Source organism: Capra hircus, chromosome 4 (genome assembly GCF_001704415.2).
Source record: "Capra hircus breed San Clemente chromosome 4, ASM170441v1, whole genome shotgun sequence".
In the NCBI taxonomy this organism is placed as follows: domain Eukaryota; kingdom Metazoa; phylum Chordata; class Mammalia; order Artiodactyla; family Bovidae; genus Capra; species Capra hircus.
Genome location: NC_030811.1, coordinates 41,179,222 through 41,197,381, shown reverse-complemented (window position 1 = coordinate 41,197,381; position 18,160 = coordinate 41,179,222). Strand labels below are relative to the sequence as shown.

The 18,160-nt window shown below is 42.8% G+C and overlaps 1 protein-coding gene across 1 annotated transcript in view; it reads left to right on the top strand.

Moving 5' to 3' along the window:
• The window catches only part of GLI3 (GLI family zinc finger 3), a 314,645-nt gene that overhangs the window by 227,436 nt on the left and 69,049 nt on the right, over positions 1-18,160 (top strand). Inside the window, exons 8-10 of the mRNA XM_018046999.1 lie at positions 7,812-8,025; positions 9,486-9,599; positions 11,157-11,297. Coding sequence (XP_017902488.1) covers positions 7,812-8,025; positions 9,486-9,599; positions 11,157-11,297 — 469 coding nt within the window. The remainder of the gene's footprint in view (positions 1-7,811; positions 8,026-9,485; positions 9,600-11,156; positions 11,298-18,160) is intronic.

The window sequence follows — 18,160 nt, the reverse complement described above, 5'->3', positions numbered from 1 at the left end:
TCTCCAGTGCATGAACGTGAAAAGTGAAAATGAAGGCGCTCAGTCATGTCTGACTCTTCGCAACGCAATGGACCACAGCCTACCATGCTCCTCCATCCATGGGATTTTCCAGGCAAGAGTACTGGAGTGGGGTGCCATTGCCTTCTCCGAGTTGATTTATAGTGTGTGTTAATTACTATTGTATAGCAAACTGATTCAGTTATTCATTTATATACATTAATATATATTTTAGTTGCTTAACATCCTTTCTTTCTACTTACACCCCAGATTTCAACCAGATTGGCCACATTGAAACTCTGAGGCAGAAGAGTTCCAGATAAGGGAGAGATTTCTGGGCTATTTACTGTGATATTAAGAGAAGACCAGTTTGCAAAATTTGACCCCACTTTGTGGAAGAATATTGACAAAACATTACTTCTGATTTGTGATGGAGAATAAATGCATCCAAACTTTCTTAACGATTCAGACTTTAGGAACTTTAATGTTAAATTTTTGGAAAATAGTGGTTCCCACTGAGACAATAATTGCTGATCGCTTTTAATTCAGAGCAGAGTTAAAACTTTTAGCTCAGTTGGTTAGTTCTTTTAGTTCAGTTAAAAGAACTGAACTTTTAGCTCAGCTCAGAGCAAAGACTTAAAGGGAAACTGAGTCAGTAGTGATCGTGATTTAGAATTCTGTCCCCGAGTCAGTGCCTACAGTGGCATGCATGCTTCCTCTCAGGTATTATATACAACAAGATCTTCCAGAACCAGTTTTAATGGGTAGAAATTATGTTTGGTGGATGAAGACACCACACACACTATGATAAGGTATCAAAAATTCACATTTTTCTCAATTCCTTATCTTGAGAAAACTACAGGGCAAATTAACATTAATTAGTTTATTCTAACTTTTTTTTCCTTTTCTAATTTTTTAAAAATTTTGCTGGAGTATAGTTGATGTATAATGTGTGTTAGTTACAGGTGTGCAGTATAGTGATTCAGTTATGCATATATATATATATATATTCATTTGTTTTCAGATTCTTTATCCCATAACGGTTATTACAAAATATTCTAATTGTTGTCCTAGAAAAGTGTTTCTCAGAGTGTCTCTCTGGAAGCTCCTGCAAATATTGCCACAAACCATACCTGGGGTGGGACTTTTGAAATGCACACTAACAATTCCAGGGGATCCTGGGGCTGTACTCCTCAGACTTTATGACCTTGACACTTTCTTTTCCTCCATAACTCTTACTTTTGGGTTGTTATCTCAGAAGGACTGTGACTATGTTAGAGCATTCTTTGGGAGGATCTAGGCCGTCTGACACTTTCTACAGATTTTATTGACTGAATATAAATTAACAGTTGTAAGTCACATTCTTATAAAAATGTTTGCATGCTTTTAATTATCCCATCTTTCATGTAGTCATTTAGAAAAGAAGTGAATGATATTATAAATTTTTAAATTACTCTTACCAAATGTTGAGTGACGAAAATTTAAAATTCAGAACATAAACTTAATTGCTCTTCAACTGATCCATTGGAAAGAGCAGGGTGAGCAGAAATGTAAAGGCTTTGGGGTCATATAGCTCAGGTGGACCAAGGACTATGTCCTTCTTGAAATAAGACAGAGCAATGTATAAAACATTTCAACAATGTCAGTACTTCATATTTCTAGGAAATTATGGAACAAAGTATGAACTGTTTAGGAAGATTTATTTTCAGGGTTTCTAAAAATAGAATTTGTTGTCGTTATTTAGTCGGTAAGTTGTGTCCACCTCTTTTGCGACCCCATGAGCTGTAGCCTGCTAAGATACTCTGTCTGTGGGATTTTCAAGAATACTGGAGTGGGTTGCCATTTCTTCTTCCAGGGGATCCTCCCAACCTATAAATCTAACCTGGGTTTCCTGTGCATCTCTTGCATTGCAGACAGATTGTTTTACCACTGAACTTTACTTTTCAAAAACAATTTCAACCTCTGTAATCAGCAGCTTGTCTTCGGCTACTGAAGTTCTGCAGAGACACACAGATCTAGTTACTAGCTTTGTACTGTTTGATAAATGTTGTCAAATTGCCTTTTTTTGAAGTGACTGTTCTGAGGGGGATGGGCAGAATAATGCCCCCCCATAAATGCCACATCTTACTCCCTGGAATCTGTAAGTGTATTATCTTACACAGCAAAAGGAATTATGTGGCTGTGATTCAGTTAAAGATTTTAGGAAGAGGAGATGATTCTGTACCATGTAGGTGGCCCAATATAACCACGGGGTCCTCATAAGAGAGAGGCGAGATGGTGTCAGAGTTAGACGGAGTCACAGGAGGTTGGAGTGAGGTGGGGCCACGAGCTGAGGATGCAGGCAATCTCTAGAAGCAGGAAGAGGCCAGGTGCCCAGAGACTCCAGAGGAATGCAGTACTGCCTCCCCATTTGAGGATTCTGACCTCTGGAGCTATAAGAGGGCAGTGTTGTTGTTTGGTCCCTAAGTTGTGTCTGACTGACTCTTTGTGACCCCATGGATTCCAGCAGGCCAAGCTCCCCCGTCTTTCACTGTCTCCCAGAGTTTGCTTAGATTAATATCCATTGAGTCGGTAATGCTACCTGATCATCACGTCTTCTGCCGCTCTTTTCTCCTTTTTCCTTCAGTCCTTCCCAGCATTCAGTTCAGTTCAGTTCAGTTCAGTCGCTCAGTCGTGTCCGACTCTTTGCAACCCCATGAATCGCAGCACGCCAGGCCTACCTGTTCATCACCATCTCCCGGAGTTCACTCAAACTCACATCCATCGAGTCAGTGATGCCATCCAGCCATCTCATCCTCTGTCGTCCCCTTCTCCTCCTGCCCACAATCCCTCCCAGCATCAGAGTCTTTTCCAATGAGTCATCTCTTCGCATGCGAAGAGGTGGCCAAAGTACTGGAGCTTCAGCTTTAGCATCATTCCTTCCAAAGAACACCCAGGGCCGATCTCCTTCAGAATGGACTGGTTGGATCTCCTTGCAGTCCAAGGGACTCTCAAGAGTCTTCTCCAACACCACAGTTCAAAAGCATCAATTCTTTGGTGCTCAGCTTTCTTCACAGTCCAACTCACATCCATACGTGACCATTGGAAAAACCATAGCCTTGACTAGACAGACCTTAGTTGGCAAAGTAATGTCTCTGCTTTTGAATATGCTATCTAAGTTGGTCATAACTTTCCCTCCAAGGAGTAAGCATCTTTTAATTTCATGGCTGCAATCACCATCTTCTGTGATTTTATAGCCCCCAAAAATAAAGTCTGCCACTGTTTCCACTGTTTCCCCATCTATTTCCCATGAAGTGAAGGGACCAGATGCCATGATCTTTGTTTTCTGAATGTAGAGCTTTAAGCCAACTTTTTCACTCCTCTTTCACTTTCATCAAGAGGCTTTTTAGTCCCAGCATTAGGATCCTTTCCAGTGAGTTGGCTCTTCCCATCATGTGACCAAAGTATTGGAGCTTCAGCTTCAGCATCAGTCCTTCCAATGAATATTCAGGGTTGATTTCTTTTAGGATTGACTGGTTTGATCTCCTTGCAGTCCAAGGCACTCTCAAGAGTCTTCTCTGCACCACAATTCAAAAGCATCAATTCTTTGGTACTCAGCCTTCCTTATGGTCCAACTCTCACATCCATACATGTCTACTGGAAAAACCATGACTTTGACTATACAGACCTTTGTTGGCAAAGTGATGTCTCTGCTTTTTAATATCCTGTCTAAGTCTGTCATAGCTTTCCTTCCAAGGAGCAAGTGTCTTTTAATTTCATGGTTGCAGTCACTGTCCACAGTTATTTTGGAGCCCAACAAAAGAAAATCTGAGACTCTTTCCCTTTTTCCCCACTCATTTGCCATGAAGTGATGGGACCAGTTGCCATGATCTTAGTTTTTTCAGTGCTGAATGTTAAGCCAGCTTTTTCACTCTCCTCTTTCACCCCCATCAAGAGGCTCTTTAGTTCCTCTTCACTTCCTGCCATTAGTGTGGTATCATCTGAGTATCTGAGGTGGTTGATATTTCTTCCAGCAATCTTGATTGCATCTTGTATTTCTCAAGAGAGCAAGTATATTTTGTTTTAAAACAACTAAACTTGTGGTGATGTGTTGCAATGGCAACTCATACCTTGAGAGAGTGGTTCTGCCACTCATCAACTCATCTTGAGGGGCTGCCCTGTTGCTGGCAGTGTTCCAGGCACCAGGGGTTAGTGAAGAACAAGACAGGCCAGGGCCCAGCTCCCCCGAACCTAACATTTGGCTGCTGCTGCTAAGTCGCTTCAGTCGTGTCCGACTCTGTGCGACCCCAGAGACGGCAGCCCACCAGGCTCCCCCGTCCCTGGGATTCTCCAGGCAAGAACACCGGAGTGGGTTGCCATTTCCTAAAAGAGAGCCATGTCCTGCAGTGAAAACACAGCTGTCAAACAGTAATTCATGATGCCATGAGGAGCTGTGGAGGGGGCTGGTTTAGATGGGGCCTCGGCCTCAGGATGCCTCTGTGTCTGAGGAGGTGGCGTTTAAGCTGGGGTCTGAGTGACCAAATGCAAGCAGCCATGCTGGCCTCTGGAAGGACACAGGAGTACTGGGATTCAGAGCTTAGGATGACAGTTCAGTTGGCATCAGGGAACAGGGGGTGGTGGCCCCGGTCCCCTGCCCCCTCCCACTGCTGGAAAGTCCTCAGAGGTTCTTTCCATGCTCTTGGGAGGATGGTGATGTTTTTTGTTCTGCTTGACATTACATGTAGTACCCAGTCATCACTCATCCTCTGCTTCTTCTTTATACAACTGCAGGGACAACCTCATAGGCTATTCTAAAACCAAGAGGCGACTTGGCTCTTGTATTCATTCAGTGATGCTGCTACAGAGCCAAAAACATCTACTTCTGCCATCAAATCCTAAACAGGCTTTGTAATCCTGAGCAAGTAGCCTTCCTCCCAGGAGCTGACAGCAGTGCCTGCTCTTGTAGGGTGACGCAATGTCTCTACCTATGTCTGCTATCACCCAGCTCTTTGCATATGGACGAGAGAGCATATCTGTTGCTGACTCCTTGTGAATAAGTAAGGACCACTAAAATTTGGTGGTCCAGGACGTCTCTGGCAGTCCAGTGGTGAAGACTCCGTGCTTCCAATGCAGGGGGCACAGTTTTGATCCCTGGTCAGAGAACTAAGATCCTACATGCCTCTGCTGCTGCTGCTGCTGTCACTTCAGCTGTGTCCGACTCTGTGCAACCCCATAGACGGCAGCCCGCTAGGTTCCCCGGTCCCTGGGATTCTCCAGGCAAGAACACTGGAGTGGGTTGCCATTTCCTTCTCCAATGCATGAAAGTGAAAAGTGAAAGTGAAGTTGCTCAGTCATGTCCAATTTGTAGTGACCCCATGGACTGCACCCTACCAGGCTCCTCCATCCATGGGATTTTCCAGGCAAGAGTACTGGAGTGGGGTGCCATCACCTTCTCCGTACATGCCTCTAAGTACCACCAAAAGATAAAATAAATTTAAAATTTCAAAAAAATAAAATTCGTTGTCCCCTTCTGTATGTTCTTATATCCCTTGGAATCTAAGAGTTGGCATGGATTTTGGCCAGTGTTTATTCCTGTCCCTTGTTTGAACAGTGAAAATGCAGCCCCACAAGGGACAAAACCCACATGGGTTGAAAGATCTTACAGTCCTTCGTACATCTGCTGAGGTCAAAGACATCGTACCTGGGGACAGGGCGCTGCAGCACCAATGCTGGCCCTGCCTTTTTCTTCTACAGCTTTTTAAAAATGGACCTATCCTATCTGGCTATTAGCAGTTGAAAATTGCGTTATATACACAACTGAGGGCATTTCCTGCCTTGTGAAAGGAAGGAAAGACTACCTCTAACAGTCTTGATTATTAATTGGGTCCTAACTTTTTGAGCTCTCCAATATTGAGGTGTACATGACCCAAGGAGCCCCCTTACTAAGCCTACCTGATCATTCAGGCTCCTGAAACTCAGAAGAGGTGCATGGAGTTTTGGGCAGAGTCATATCACATTGTAAATATATAGGTAATGGGATCTTTTAGTTTTTCTTTGTTTTTTTAATGAACAGAATGAGGTAGTTACACTGAGGAATACCCATTCACCAAAAGAAAGAGGGGGAAGGGAGGGTTAAATCATTGTGTTTTTTGATGAATGGCTTGTACACCGAAAAATAAATTGGACAAACTGGCATAGAGCTCAGTGAACATGAAATCAGCTATTAGAAGAAAGCTTGTGAACAAATTCTGAGGCAGATATGCATCTTTTGATTAATGCCCTATCAATCATCCGCACAGCTACCTTCGCTAAGTCTTGCTGTAATCATTCATGGTTGCTTTCGGAAATACTGGCAGAAACTATAGCGCTGCAAAAGCGAAATATTATTACTGATTTCTCCCTAACTTACTGTGAACAATGACTGTTTTCACCAGGTTTCTGCTCTCCTTTATTAAAGAAACACAATACAGAATGAAAGGAGGGTTCTTCCAAGCCCCGTGAAATTCTCCTAGGGTATTCTTAATGATATTCAGTCTTAAATGGGCGAGCTATTGTAATGCAAGGTTCTCTGTAAGAATAATAGTAATGTAATCCCATTGAAATTGCCTTTTATGGATTGTAGTCAAATGGGCAAAATGTGGAGTCACATTAATGAAGTGAGTATATCTTCAGCATTATTACTTAAAGTTGTTGAAATGGTTTGAATTTTGTTATTGTAATTATTATATTCTCAGTTAATGCTCTTAACAGCAATAGTAATTAACCCACCAGATTGGAAAATTTTCATGAATTCTACCTTTGACTTTGCAAGAAACCTTGATTCTTTTTGGATCTTACACAGTAGGATGGAGAAAGATCTATGTATGTATATATTTTCCCACTGAGTTTTTTTTTTTTTTTTTTTAAGGAAGAAATTTTCACAAATGCAATTACAGTGTTTCGTGCTTTTTTTAAAGTCATTGGCAAATTCCTCAAGAGCACTTCATTCTCTTAAGAGGACTGGATTCCCAAACTATGCTGGTGCAGAAAACAATCTGGCAGTGCCTACTAGTCCAGAAATCTTCAGGTCATAGTGGGGCTTCCTCAGAACTTCCGGTAGCCTGGGAAATGCATGCTTGGGCCTAAAGAAGTGGTGACAGGCATTAGCATGTATAATGGACGTTAATAGACATTGAGTGCTCTTTAGCTGGAAGAGGGAGCGATGCTTTCCCATTGGAATATTGCTCCATCGAAGCTCATTGATCACCGATTTCAGCTGGGAGAGGTTAATCCATCAGCTTCTGTAACCAGACGGCACTGATGGAAATTCTTTAGGTGGCATTCTAGATGAACCAAGCTTTCCATCTTTACAAACAAATGAGTGATATGACAAGCATGGTGTTCAAAACACATTTAACCAATTGATTTTCTTTCCTCTTGTAATAAGATCTGGAGACATATGAAAGTGTGCAGGGTGAGCTGAGATGAAAAGAATTGCTCCCTGCATGGGGACTTACAGGATGAGGAGCCGATAAAAGTCCTATAAAGCATGTAGTCACCCATTCTCTTTGTTATATAAAGTTTGTTATTGCAATAAATAGCTGGTATTGAGCTGATACCTTTTGCTTCACTTGTGCGGAATCTTAGGTCTGCATATCTGTGCACATGCCCATGTGTCCCCTCTAAGTCATCACCTTTCTCTAGGAAGTTTTGAGATGTTGGTCAATCATAGTTTCTACTTTTTAATTTGAACACACAGCCCTGATGCAACCTGGGGAGGACAAACTAAATATAGAGGTGAGCTGGTCTCTGCATCCCATGCGAATGATGGTTTTCCCTCTATTTCCCGCCTGCAGCCCTGCCCTGAGCTTCACCTACCCTTCGGCGCCCGTGTCCCTCCACATGCATCAGCAGATCCTAAGCCGACAACAGAGCTTAGGCTCAGCCTTTGGACACAGCCCTCCGCTCATCCACCCCGCCCCAACTTTCCCGACCCAGAGGCCTATTCCCGGGATCCCTACAGTTCTGAACCCCGTCCAGGTCAGCTCCGGCCCTTCCGAGTCCTCACAGGTGAGACAGACATCTTGATGACCTGGTTTGTCTTGGGAACCATAGAGGAAAGTCATGGGGCCACATCAGCCTTGGATGCGCACAGGCCATAGTATCCTCACAGCTTCCACACCGCAGCCTGTCCACCCAACCCAGGGCCCTCTGTCTTCAGATTTGGTGACTGTGCCATGTATGTGCTCCTCAAGAAACAAGAGCTTCTTCCACTAGTCATCTTATCCTTGGTGGAAAAGCTACTTGGTCTGGCTTCCCTCTGACCCTGTGTGGTCTGTTGTCCATTCAATAAACATACATCCCATGGATAGAGTAATACAGAAACTTACAAAACCATATGTAAAATAGATCACCAATGGGAACTTGCTGTATGACTCAGGGAACTCAAACAGGGACTCTGTGACAGTCTAGAAGGGTGGGGTGGGGAGGGAGATAGGAGCGAGGTTCAAGAGGGCGTGGACATGGGTGCACCTATGGCTGATTCTTGTTGATGTTTGACAGAAAACTACAAAATTCTGTAAAGCAATTATAGTTCAGTTAAAAATGAATAAAATAAATAAATTTTTTTAAATTTTAATAAATAAAAGAAACATACAGCCCATGAATGGGTCACTGTCCTGCAGTCCCTGTGTTCTGGACTGTTGGAGTTCGTTTAAACCCAGGATTCCAGCTGTTTTCCACTAGCTTTGAAAAGCCACCAGGAGTTGGTACTCTTGATTAAAAACAAGGTGACGCCTCATGAATGCCTCATGAATATCCTGAGTTTGTTGGGGTTTTTTTCAATTTTTATTTCAGTACAATTATTTACAATGTTTCAGGTATACAACAAAGTGAATCCATTTACATATATCTTTTAGATTCTTTTCTCATATAAGTCATTGCAGAGTACTGAGTAGAGTTCCCAGTGCTATATAGTAGGCCCTTATTAGTTCTATTTTATATATGCATGCGAGCATGCTAAGTCGTTTCACTTGTTCCAACTCTTTGCAACCCTATGGGTTGTAACCCTCCAGGCTCCTCTGTCCATGAGATTCTCCAGGCAAGCATACTGGAGTAGTTTGCTGTGCCCTCCTCCAGGGGATCTTCCTGACCCAAGGATCGAACCCTAGTCTCTTATGTCTCCTACATCGGTAGTCAGCTTCTTTACATCGCAACCTGGGAAGCCCATTTTATATATAGTAGTGTCTATATGTCAATCCCAATCTCCCAATTTATCCCTCTACCCCCGTCCCCTTGGTAACCATCAGATTGTTTTCTGCCTCTGTAATGCAATTTCTGTTTGTAAATAAGTTCATTATCCTAGCTGTGAACACAATTTCTGAACTCTGCTACCTGGAAATAGGAGCCATATCTGTCATCATTCTAGTGCCAAAGAAGCCTGCTAGTCTCGAGTGGTGTGTTTTGGCTGTGGTCCTGCTCGTTGATCAGAATCTAATTTTTGTCTCTGTTCCTGCCAATGTGACCTGCAGAACAAGCCCACGAGTGAGTCTGCAGTGAGCAGTACAGGGGACCTGGTGCACAACAAACGCTCCAAGATCAAACCAGATGAAGACCTCCCCAGCCCAGGGCCACGAGGCCAGCAGGTGAGGGAGATGCCTGACTCAGGCCCCATCTAGCTTGGCGTCTTTCACAGCTTCGGCTTGTCTGGTGTGTTCTTGGCCTTGGCAGTATACACGCATTTGACAGATGGCCAGGTCTGGAGTTTGACTCTGTTTCTCCAGCTCAGAAGGAAACACACAAAAATGCACGCAGCTCTGTGAGGTAGATACTTGAGTTCATAGAGTAAGTGGTTGGATGCATTTGTTGTTGATCAGGGATGTGAACAAACTTCAGGCCTTGGCTCTGATCTTGGGCCTGAATTACGAGTGCCTGGCTCTCAGCCTGAGCAGGGCAGACCAAGGATATTCTCCACAATGATCATGTTCTTTCTTGTTCTTATTTTGCCACTTCCCACTGGCCAGGAGACCCTACAGAGCCAGGAGGGATCCCGCCACAGCTAACCTAATCTAAGGTTACTTCAGTTCTGGCTCTTTACCCAAAGTCCTGAAAGTACAAGTTTAAGTTTCAGTTTAGTCTCTGTTGTTACTGAGATCCTGAGCCTCAGCTTCAAAAATATTTAGATTATGCCCATCACCCTATCTGTCAGGTTCCCTGTGCCCAATATGGAGCTCAATGAGTATTAATTCAATGCCTGAGATAAGGGTACGACAAGAGTCCGAATGTGCACAGAATCTGGACCCTGAAATTGTCAGGCTGTTTTAGCCCAAGCTTAAACCCACATTTCCTTTTCAGGGAGCACTTGAAGGATGGAATGAGTGGGTGTCATGGGTTTGCTCTTATGTTTTGCTAATTATACCTAAACACTTGTATACAGCTTTTGCTGTCTAACTGCAGGTCAGATCCTGAATTTACACACCTAGTCATCTCCCAGAATTCTGGAAATTCTTTGTCTTTTCGTTTCTGCAAAGCTGCCTTAGAAGCCTAGAAAAGACTATGCTGCCAAGTTTTAGATGCTCTGGCTCCTGGGCAGGGAGTGTAGCCTTGGAGACCAGAAGTTGAACCAAGGAGACATCATCCCTGTAAACATCCACAGAGTGCCTCTCGGAACCTCCAATGGCAGGAAGAACAGAATTAGAATTAGCAGTAAACCCTTTCCCTGAATTCCAGACTATGAGAATAAACAAATTAATATGCTGAAAAGACTTTAACTGAAAGAGAAAGACCAGTCTTTTGGGTAAAGACTACATGACCCAGTTTGATTGCTTTTCTTAAGAAATAACATCTTAGTTTTTTCGGGTTGTTTTTTCCACCTTGGTACTCAGGATAGCAAAGTTTGGCCTCGCAAATATTCTGGTTTGGATCACTGTCTTTAATCACAAGTTAATGACCTCTGAAGGTGTATTGGGTAAATCTGAAAAAAAAAAAAAGAAAAAAAGCACAAAAATGATTCCATCTCTGGTTTCTTCAATTCACAAACACAGTTGTTAGACCTGGGCTCCATTTTATTTCCCCCAAAAAACCTGCATCTGGAGGAAGACAAGCCTACATCAAGTTTCTCCATTCTCTTCTTATCCGCCCTCCTATTGTGTCTGATTTTTGTTCCCCTCTATCTCCTCGTTTCTCCCTTCCCTGCCTTTCAGGAACAGCCAGAAGGAACAACCCTGGTGAAGGAGGAAGGGGACAAAGATGAAAGCAAACAGGAGCCTGAAGTCATCTACGAGACAAACTGCCACTGGGAAGGCTGTTCTCGAGAGTTCGACACCCAGGAGCAGCTGGTGCATGTAAGTGAAGGGGGCTGGGGAACGGGGCTTTACAACTAGGTGACCCTTCCTGTGGGGTCAGCTCCCCTGACCCCGAGCTGAGTCAGGTTTCTTAGCTAGTGGCCTGGCAAACTGGAGAGGGCTTTATGACTCTCTGAGAATAAAGAAAACTCTGAGCCATGGTGCTTGACCTGTTCAGTCAGCTAAAGCTTAGTGTAAAATTCAATAAAGTCTTCAATACAGTGTAATGACTCTGATCCTGTAAGCCAGAAAACACTATTTTGAGTTAGTGACTTTGATGATATTGAGTCATAGTAAGCTGGACATGAATTATTATTAACCTTTTAACCAAGTTTGATTTCAACCAAGTCCCAGTAGCAGTACAAAAAAAAAAAAAAAATTGGAGAGGTGGGGGAGTTCTTTTTTCCTTACTGTCCCCAACCCTCACCACCTCAGAACTCTCCCATTATTTTAGACAGCAGTTAGCATTCTCTATGAGAAGTGGGTAATGGTTCAGGATAAGCCATTAGCACAGTTTCTTGGCTTGAAGCTAATTCTTGCAGGCCCCATAGTTATTAGAAAAAGTGATACGTATTTTAAAACGTGTATAGTGATGTGTGTTTTGGAAACTGCAACATGGTCAGATTGAGAACCTCACCTTCTCTTCCCACACCAGATTCTGAAATCTCTGCCTCGCTCCCCTACCTGTTATTGCAGAAAATGCAGGGCACCCCACCCCCACCCCACCCCAACACACACACACACACACAAAAGCATACTCGATTAGCCCTGATTCCTCACTCACACACACACACATACTCAGTTAGCCCTGATTACACACACACACACACACACACCCACACCTACCCACACACAACCCCACACACACCCACACCCACACACACACATCCACACACACCCACACACACACACACACCCACACCTACCCACACACAACCCCCCCCCCCACACACACACACACATCCACACACACCCACACACCCAACACCACACACACACACACACTCGATTAGCCCTGATTCCTCACACACACACACACACACACTCAGCCCTGATTACACACACACACCCACACCCACACACCCAACACCACACACACACACACACACACACACACACACACGCATACTCGATTAGCCCTGATTCCTCACACACACACACACGCATACTCAGTTAGCCCTGATTACACACACACACCCACACCCACACACACACCCAACACCACACACACACACACACACACACACGCATACTTGATTAGCCCTGATTCCTCACTCACACACACACATACTCAGTTAGCCCTGATTACACACACACACGCATACACACACACACACACACACACACACACCCCACACACACACCCAACACCACACACACACACACACACGCGCGCATACTCGATTAGCCGATTCCTCACACACACACACACATACTCAGCCCTGATTACACACACACACACCCCCACACACACACCCACACACACACCCACACACACACAACCCCCCACACACCCTCACCCACACCCACACCCACACCCACACACCCAACACCACACATACACACACAAGCATACTCGATTAGCCCTGATTCCCCCCCCACACACACATACATACACACTCAGCCCTGATTACACACACACACACACACACATACACACATACACACACACCCACACACGCATGCTCGATTAGCCCTGATTGCTCAGCTGGTGCTTCATCTTTGTTTGGTTCTTTCTCAGACCAGTGGAGTCTCCCTGGCAAATGGGACCAGGAATAGCTGAGATGGAAGGGTATTTAGATAATCAGGGATGAAATAATGTCAAAGCACAGGGCTGCATTAAGGCATTAAGGATGGTTTGCCATGTGGAACCCTTTTGTAAGCTTTAAATACGACAGAAAATCTGATGGAGTAGCTTTCTTTGGGATCCCCTCCTTTCCCTTCCCCTGTCACTCAGACACACCATACGCATACCCACTTCCACTCTCTTCGCTTTTACACTTTTCATTTTTCAGACGATTCCTTTCGCTTGATAGCTTTCCTCCATTTATACACTGTGCTGTGAACGCTGTGCTGTGTTCAGTCGCTCAGCTCAGTCGTGTCCAACTTTGTGACTCTGGGCTACAGCCCACCAGGCCCCTCTGTCCGTGGAATTTTCCAGGCAAGAATACTAGAGTAGGTTGCCATTTCCTACTCCAGGGGATCTTCCAGACTCAGGGATTGAATCCGTGTCCCTTGCATCTCCTGCTTTGGCAGGTAGATTCTTTACCACTGCACCACTTGGGAAGCCTGTTAAAACACTAAGATCATACAATTCCTGACACACCTCCATGTTTCATATGCTGCGTGCGCGGGCTTTTTTTTTTTTTTTTTTGAGTATAGTTGCTTTACAGTATTGCATCAGTTTCTGCTGAATCAGCTATACAAATACATATACGAATCTTTTTTGGATTTCCTTTCCATTTAGGTCAGCACAGAGCACTATGTAGAGTTCCCTGTGCTAAACAGTAGGTTCTCAAGAGTTATCTGTTTTATATATAGTGATGTATGTATGTCAATTGCTTGGGCTTTTGAAGAGTGTCTTCTGTACCCTGGCCCAACTGCAGCACATGCTGCAGTTACATTATTGTTAATATTAATATTATTATTATTATTATTGAAAGTCGCTCAGTCGTGTCCGACTCTTTGCGACGCCATGGATGATACAGTCCATGGAATTCTCCAGGCCAGAATACTGTAGTGGGTAGCCTTTTCCTTCTCCAGGGGATCTTCCCAACCTGGGGATCAAACCCAGGTCTCCTGCATTGCAGGCGGATTCTTTACCATTTGAGCCACAAGGGAAGCCTGAGAATACTGGAGTGATTAGCCTGTGCCTTCTGCAGAGGATCTTCCTGATCCAGGAATCGAACCGGGGTCTCCTGCATTGCAGGCGGATTCTTTACCAGCTGAGCTATCAGCAGTTACATTATAGGGTCAAATACATGGTTTGCCAGTTTTAAGGTCCATCATATTCAGAACATTTTGAGAGAGTTGAACATGACATCCGGGCCCCTCCTCCCCATTTCTTTTTAAATTATGTCTCCTTGTAATAGGATCGAGAGAATTCTAGATTTCTCCAAGCCAGCAAGAAACTAAGAAGTCAAATGTTTTTAATTAGGGTATATTTCCAGATTTTTCCATGAACTTAATTTGATGCAAGTGTTATTTTTAAGCCAAGCCTGACTTAATGGCCTTTTATTCTTGCTGACTGTTTTAATAGAAACCACAGACATTGTAACTCTAAAGAGGAAAAAAAAAGTTTGGAATTTTTCTTTTAATGTGGGGAAATAATCCCGAAGAGGAGAAGAGGCCAAGAATACCCTCAGTGATAGAGTGAGTGGACAGCGTACTTGGGAAGAACTATTTGTACGAAACCTGTCGTCATAAACAATATGTTGGCAGTGCTGCTTGCCCTTTAAAATGTCCTTCTGAGACAGGACTCAGTCTCACGGTGCCTTTTCTGTGGACAAGTCATTTTTCCAAGGACTGCCCTGACTTTGGTCCAGTTGTTATCAAATGGGAAAGGCAATAGGAGTGTATTCTAAGTCTACATTTAAAAGGAACCGTGTTCTTCATTAGAGGCCAGTTTTAATGTAACATTTTTGGGTTGTTGTGATACCTGCATATTCTCCATGCCTTCTATGTCACAGGAAAGTTTTTAAAAGACAGTGGATATCACAGATACTTCTATCTAATCTCAGTGGCACAAGGTTTTAGGTAGGAAAGATGCTTTAACAGAGAGTTCTGAGTAGTTTTAAGGCAAGGCTGCTTCACCAATCAACTAAACGGCCACCAGGGTCTGTTTTATTATAACAACTAGGGAATGAATGACACACGCAGTGACATTTTTTAATCTCAAATCGGCAAGAAGAAATTTGTGTCAGGATTAGGAGACTACCCAATACATTTGCTTTGTGATATTCGTTTTCGTCTGAGATTAATTATAGGAGTTCAGTAAACTTAGCTAAGTGAAATCAACATTTTTAACTTACAAAAACATAAATAAGGATGCTGGTTTAATACCATTTATTCCATACCTTTTTACTTGTTATCTGGTGTGCGGAAATTCCAAACTTGTATGTTCAAATTGATTTTCCTTCGCATGGCAGACATAATAAGTGCCTTCCTGCTCATGGTGAATCTGATAGCTTCAGCAGTGGCCTGGTGTATTATTTTTTTGTCAATGGAATGAATAGCTAGTTCAAGTCCACCTAATTACTTGGGTGGCAGTCAGACCAAAAACCAGTGGCAGAACCCAGTTTTATAGGGGCAGAAGGAAGTATGAACTGTGTGCCTTCCTGCAACTCTCCTTGGAGAGAGGACATTTTGTGAATTAGTTGAATTTTCATGCTCCCGACAACCAAGAGGCAAGGTGTTAAACCATTCTGATGCCCTGCCTTATTTATAGCCATGACCCATTCTTTTTCCCCCTCTTACAGTTAATAGAAAGATTCATGATTCTTCATGGTTGTCTATCTAGTGTCTGACAGTCCCGACTGCCTGCGAAAGCAAGTCACTATCTATAATTGATATCCTCCCGTGGAATAGGGTGCTGGCTGCAATTGAAGGGCTTTGCTGAAAGCTCTTAAATCCTGACAAGTTCTCCCCTTGTTCTGGTTCAGTCGCTGAGCTGCACGGTTGGAATTCCAGAGTCATTTGAACTTGGTGCAGAAGGGAGACATGTGTTTCGCATTAGCAAATCACAGAGTTGAAGAGGAGAATTAGGGACTCAGCCGACTTTGCCCACCAGGTCGTCTCGTTTTCAGTGTACTGCACTCCGTGTTCTCTTGAAAAGATGACCCCGGTCCATTACTGTCTGAACAGATGGGCTAAATATTGCCTTTGCCTTCCCTTCTCCTTTATTTCAAGCCCCTCTCCTTCTCCCATGGTGTGTTGATTCCAGGTTTGCTGTGAGGTCTTTATCACTGGGATGTTTAATTAATTTCTCTTCTCAGCAAGATAATTATAATTGGGCTCCATGACTCTCCAGCTAGTATTAAATTTGTCATAAATTTACTTCTATGCCCAGAAGCTAAGTAGATAGACTTATTTTTTTGTTAGCTGGTTTTTGGTATACTTTGTTCCCTTCTTAGTTAAAATAGGAAGAACACAGTAAGAAGGACATAGAGTACAAAAATTAATTTAGAGTACTTTTGATTTAGACAGAATTTACTAATGATTTGCCAAGATGCCAGTATTTTCTCTTACCTTGACATGTGAAGACACATATTCTAACATCTCAAAATAGTTTGAAAAGTCCACACTTCCCCTTTAATCTCAGATGAATTAATTCTTTTTGCTGTTGTGCATTATATATTCCAAAACACATTAATCTTACATGTTTCTGAACGTTGTAGAATATTGGTTCACAGCATGTGGTTTTTGTTTTGGTTTGGTTTGTTTTAGTTTTTTTTTACTGTGTAAAACAACTCAAATTCTATCTGCTGGCCTGGGTTCTCGAAGTTGAGAGAGGCTTCCAAAACTTCCTAAGACCCATTTCCCTCTTATATTAATTCTATCCTGGAAGACAGTTCCAGCTTTGGCCCTTGAACAATGGAAAAATATCCAACATGCATTGCCTGCCGCCTAAGTTAGTCTCAGGTTGTTTGCTTCTGAATGGCGTTGTGTGTACCACTGATGTTTTGAGAGGCTTTTTAAAAAGAAGGAAAGGGAATATATGTGAAGGACGAAGAACGTGTACCTTGGTATAAGTCACCACTGTCAGGCATCTAGTTATGCTTGAAAATATCGCTGGTGGAATCCAGAAGAATAAAGACAATATAATCATCAGAACTAATGCCCACCTGTTTGCTCTATCACCACCATTCCCTTAACTTCTATTTCACCCCTCCAACCAGTTCTTTTCCATTTAAAGAATAATACATATAATATTTGTTCAAAGGTCTTAAAAAGATCAAATTATTTTTTAACAGTTTTATTCGCCACGCTGATCCTCCCAGAATAATCCTGCAGGGAGAGCCTTGGCAGTTACACCGTGGGGACTCCTATCTTCTGCCTGTAAGATTGAACAGCAGAGAGTGTGAGAGGTGTTTGTATTAGCCCCCTAGCTTCATCTGGGTGGCATGTATGTCACTGCACTCCTTCATTTGTATCTTTTAAGTATGGTGTCAAAAATGCACCGTTTTGTACAATGATTAGCTACCTACTTGGATTTTAAATGCTTTCATATGCTGCAAATTTTGATCTTTAAAAGCTTGCTGAAGTTTTCTTTATCAGAAGAACACAGCTATAATCACCTTTGCTGCCATTGGAACACAAATTCTTTACATCAGCAGCATGAAAATGCAAGACTTTCTTCTTAATATCTTAGAGATGTAGATACAAAGGAAAGCACATCTAATCTGTAAAGAATTGATGCATCTGTAGAAACGCCAGGAAGAGTTACGATGTGGTGAAGACATTATTTTCATATTAATACCATGTTCCCAAATTTGCATTTTAAATATTTTCCAGCTAATTTTGATCCCTTTGCTAAAGTTGCATTGTATATCTTTACCTAAGAGAAAATTGAATTTAGGATGTGATCAGGGTCTCTGATAAGAGACAGAAATTAGTTTTGTGTGCACATAAAACCTCAAATGAATGAGTGAAGATTTTGATCTTATTTTCTCTACACGGAGTCGCTAGTTAATTTAGTTACTCTAATTATTTGGAAATACTGCATGGAAAATGTAGACGAAGAGCTACCAACTTCAAAGTCATCCTTCGACAATCATGCCCCAAGGGTCACATTCTTTTTAGAGTTACTGCCTAAATTGCACCTGCAGAAATTGTTCCCATAAAGACACTCAGTAGATTATACC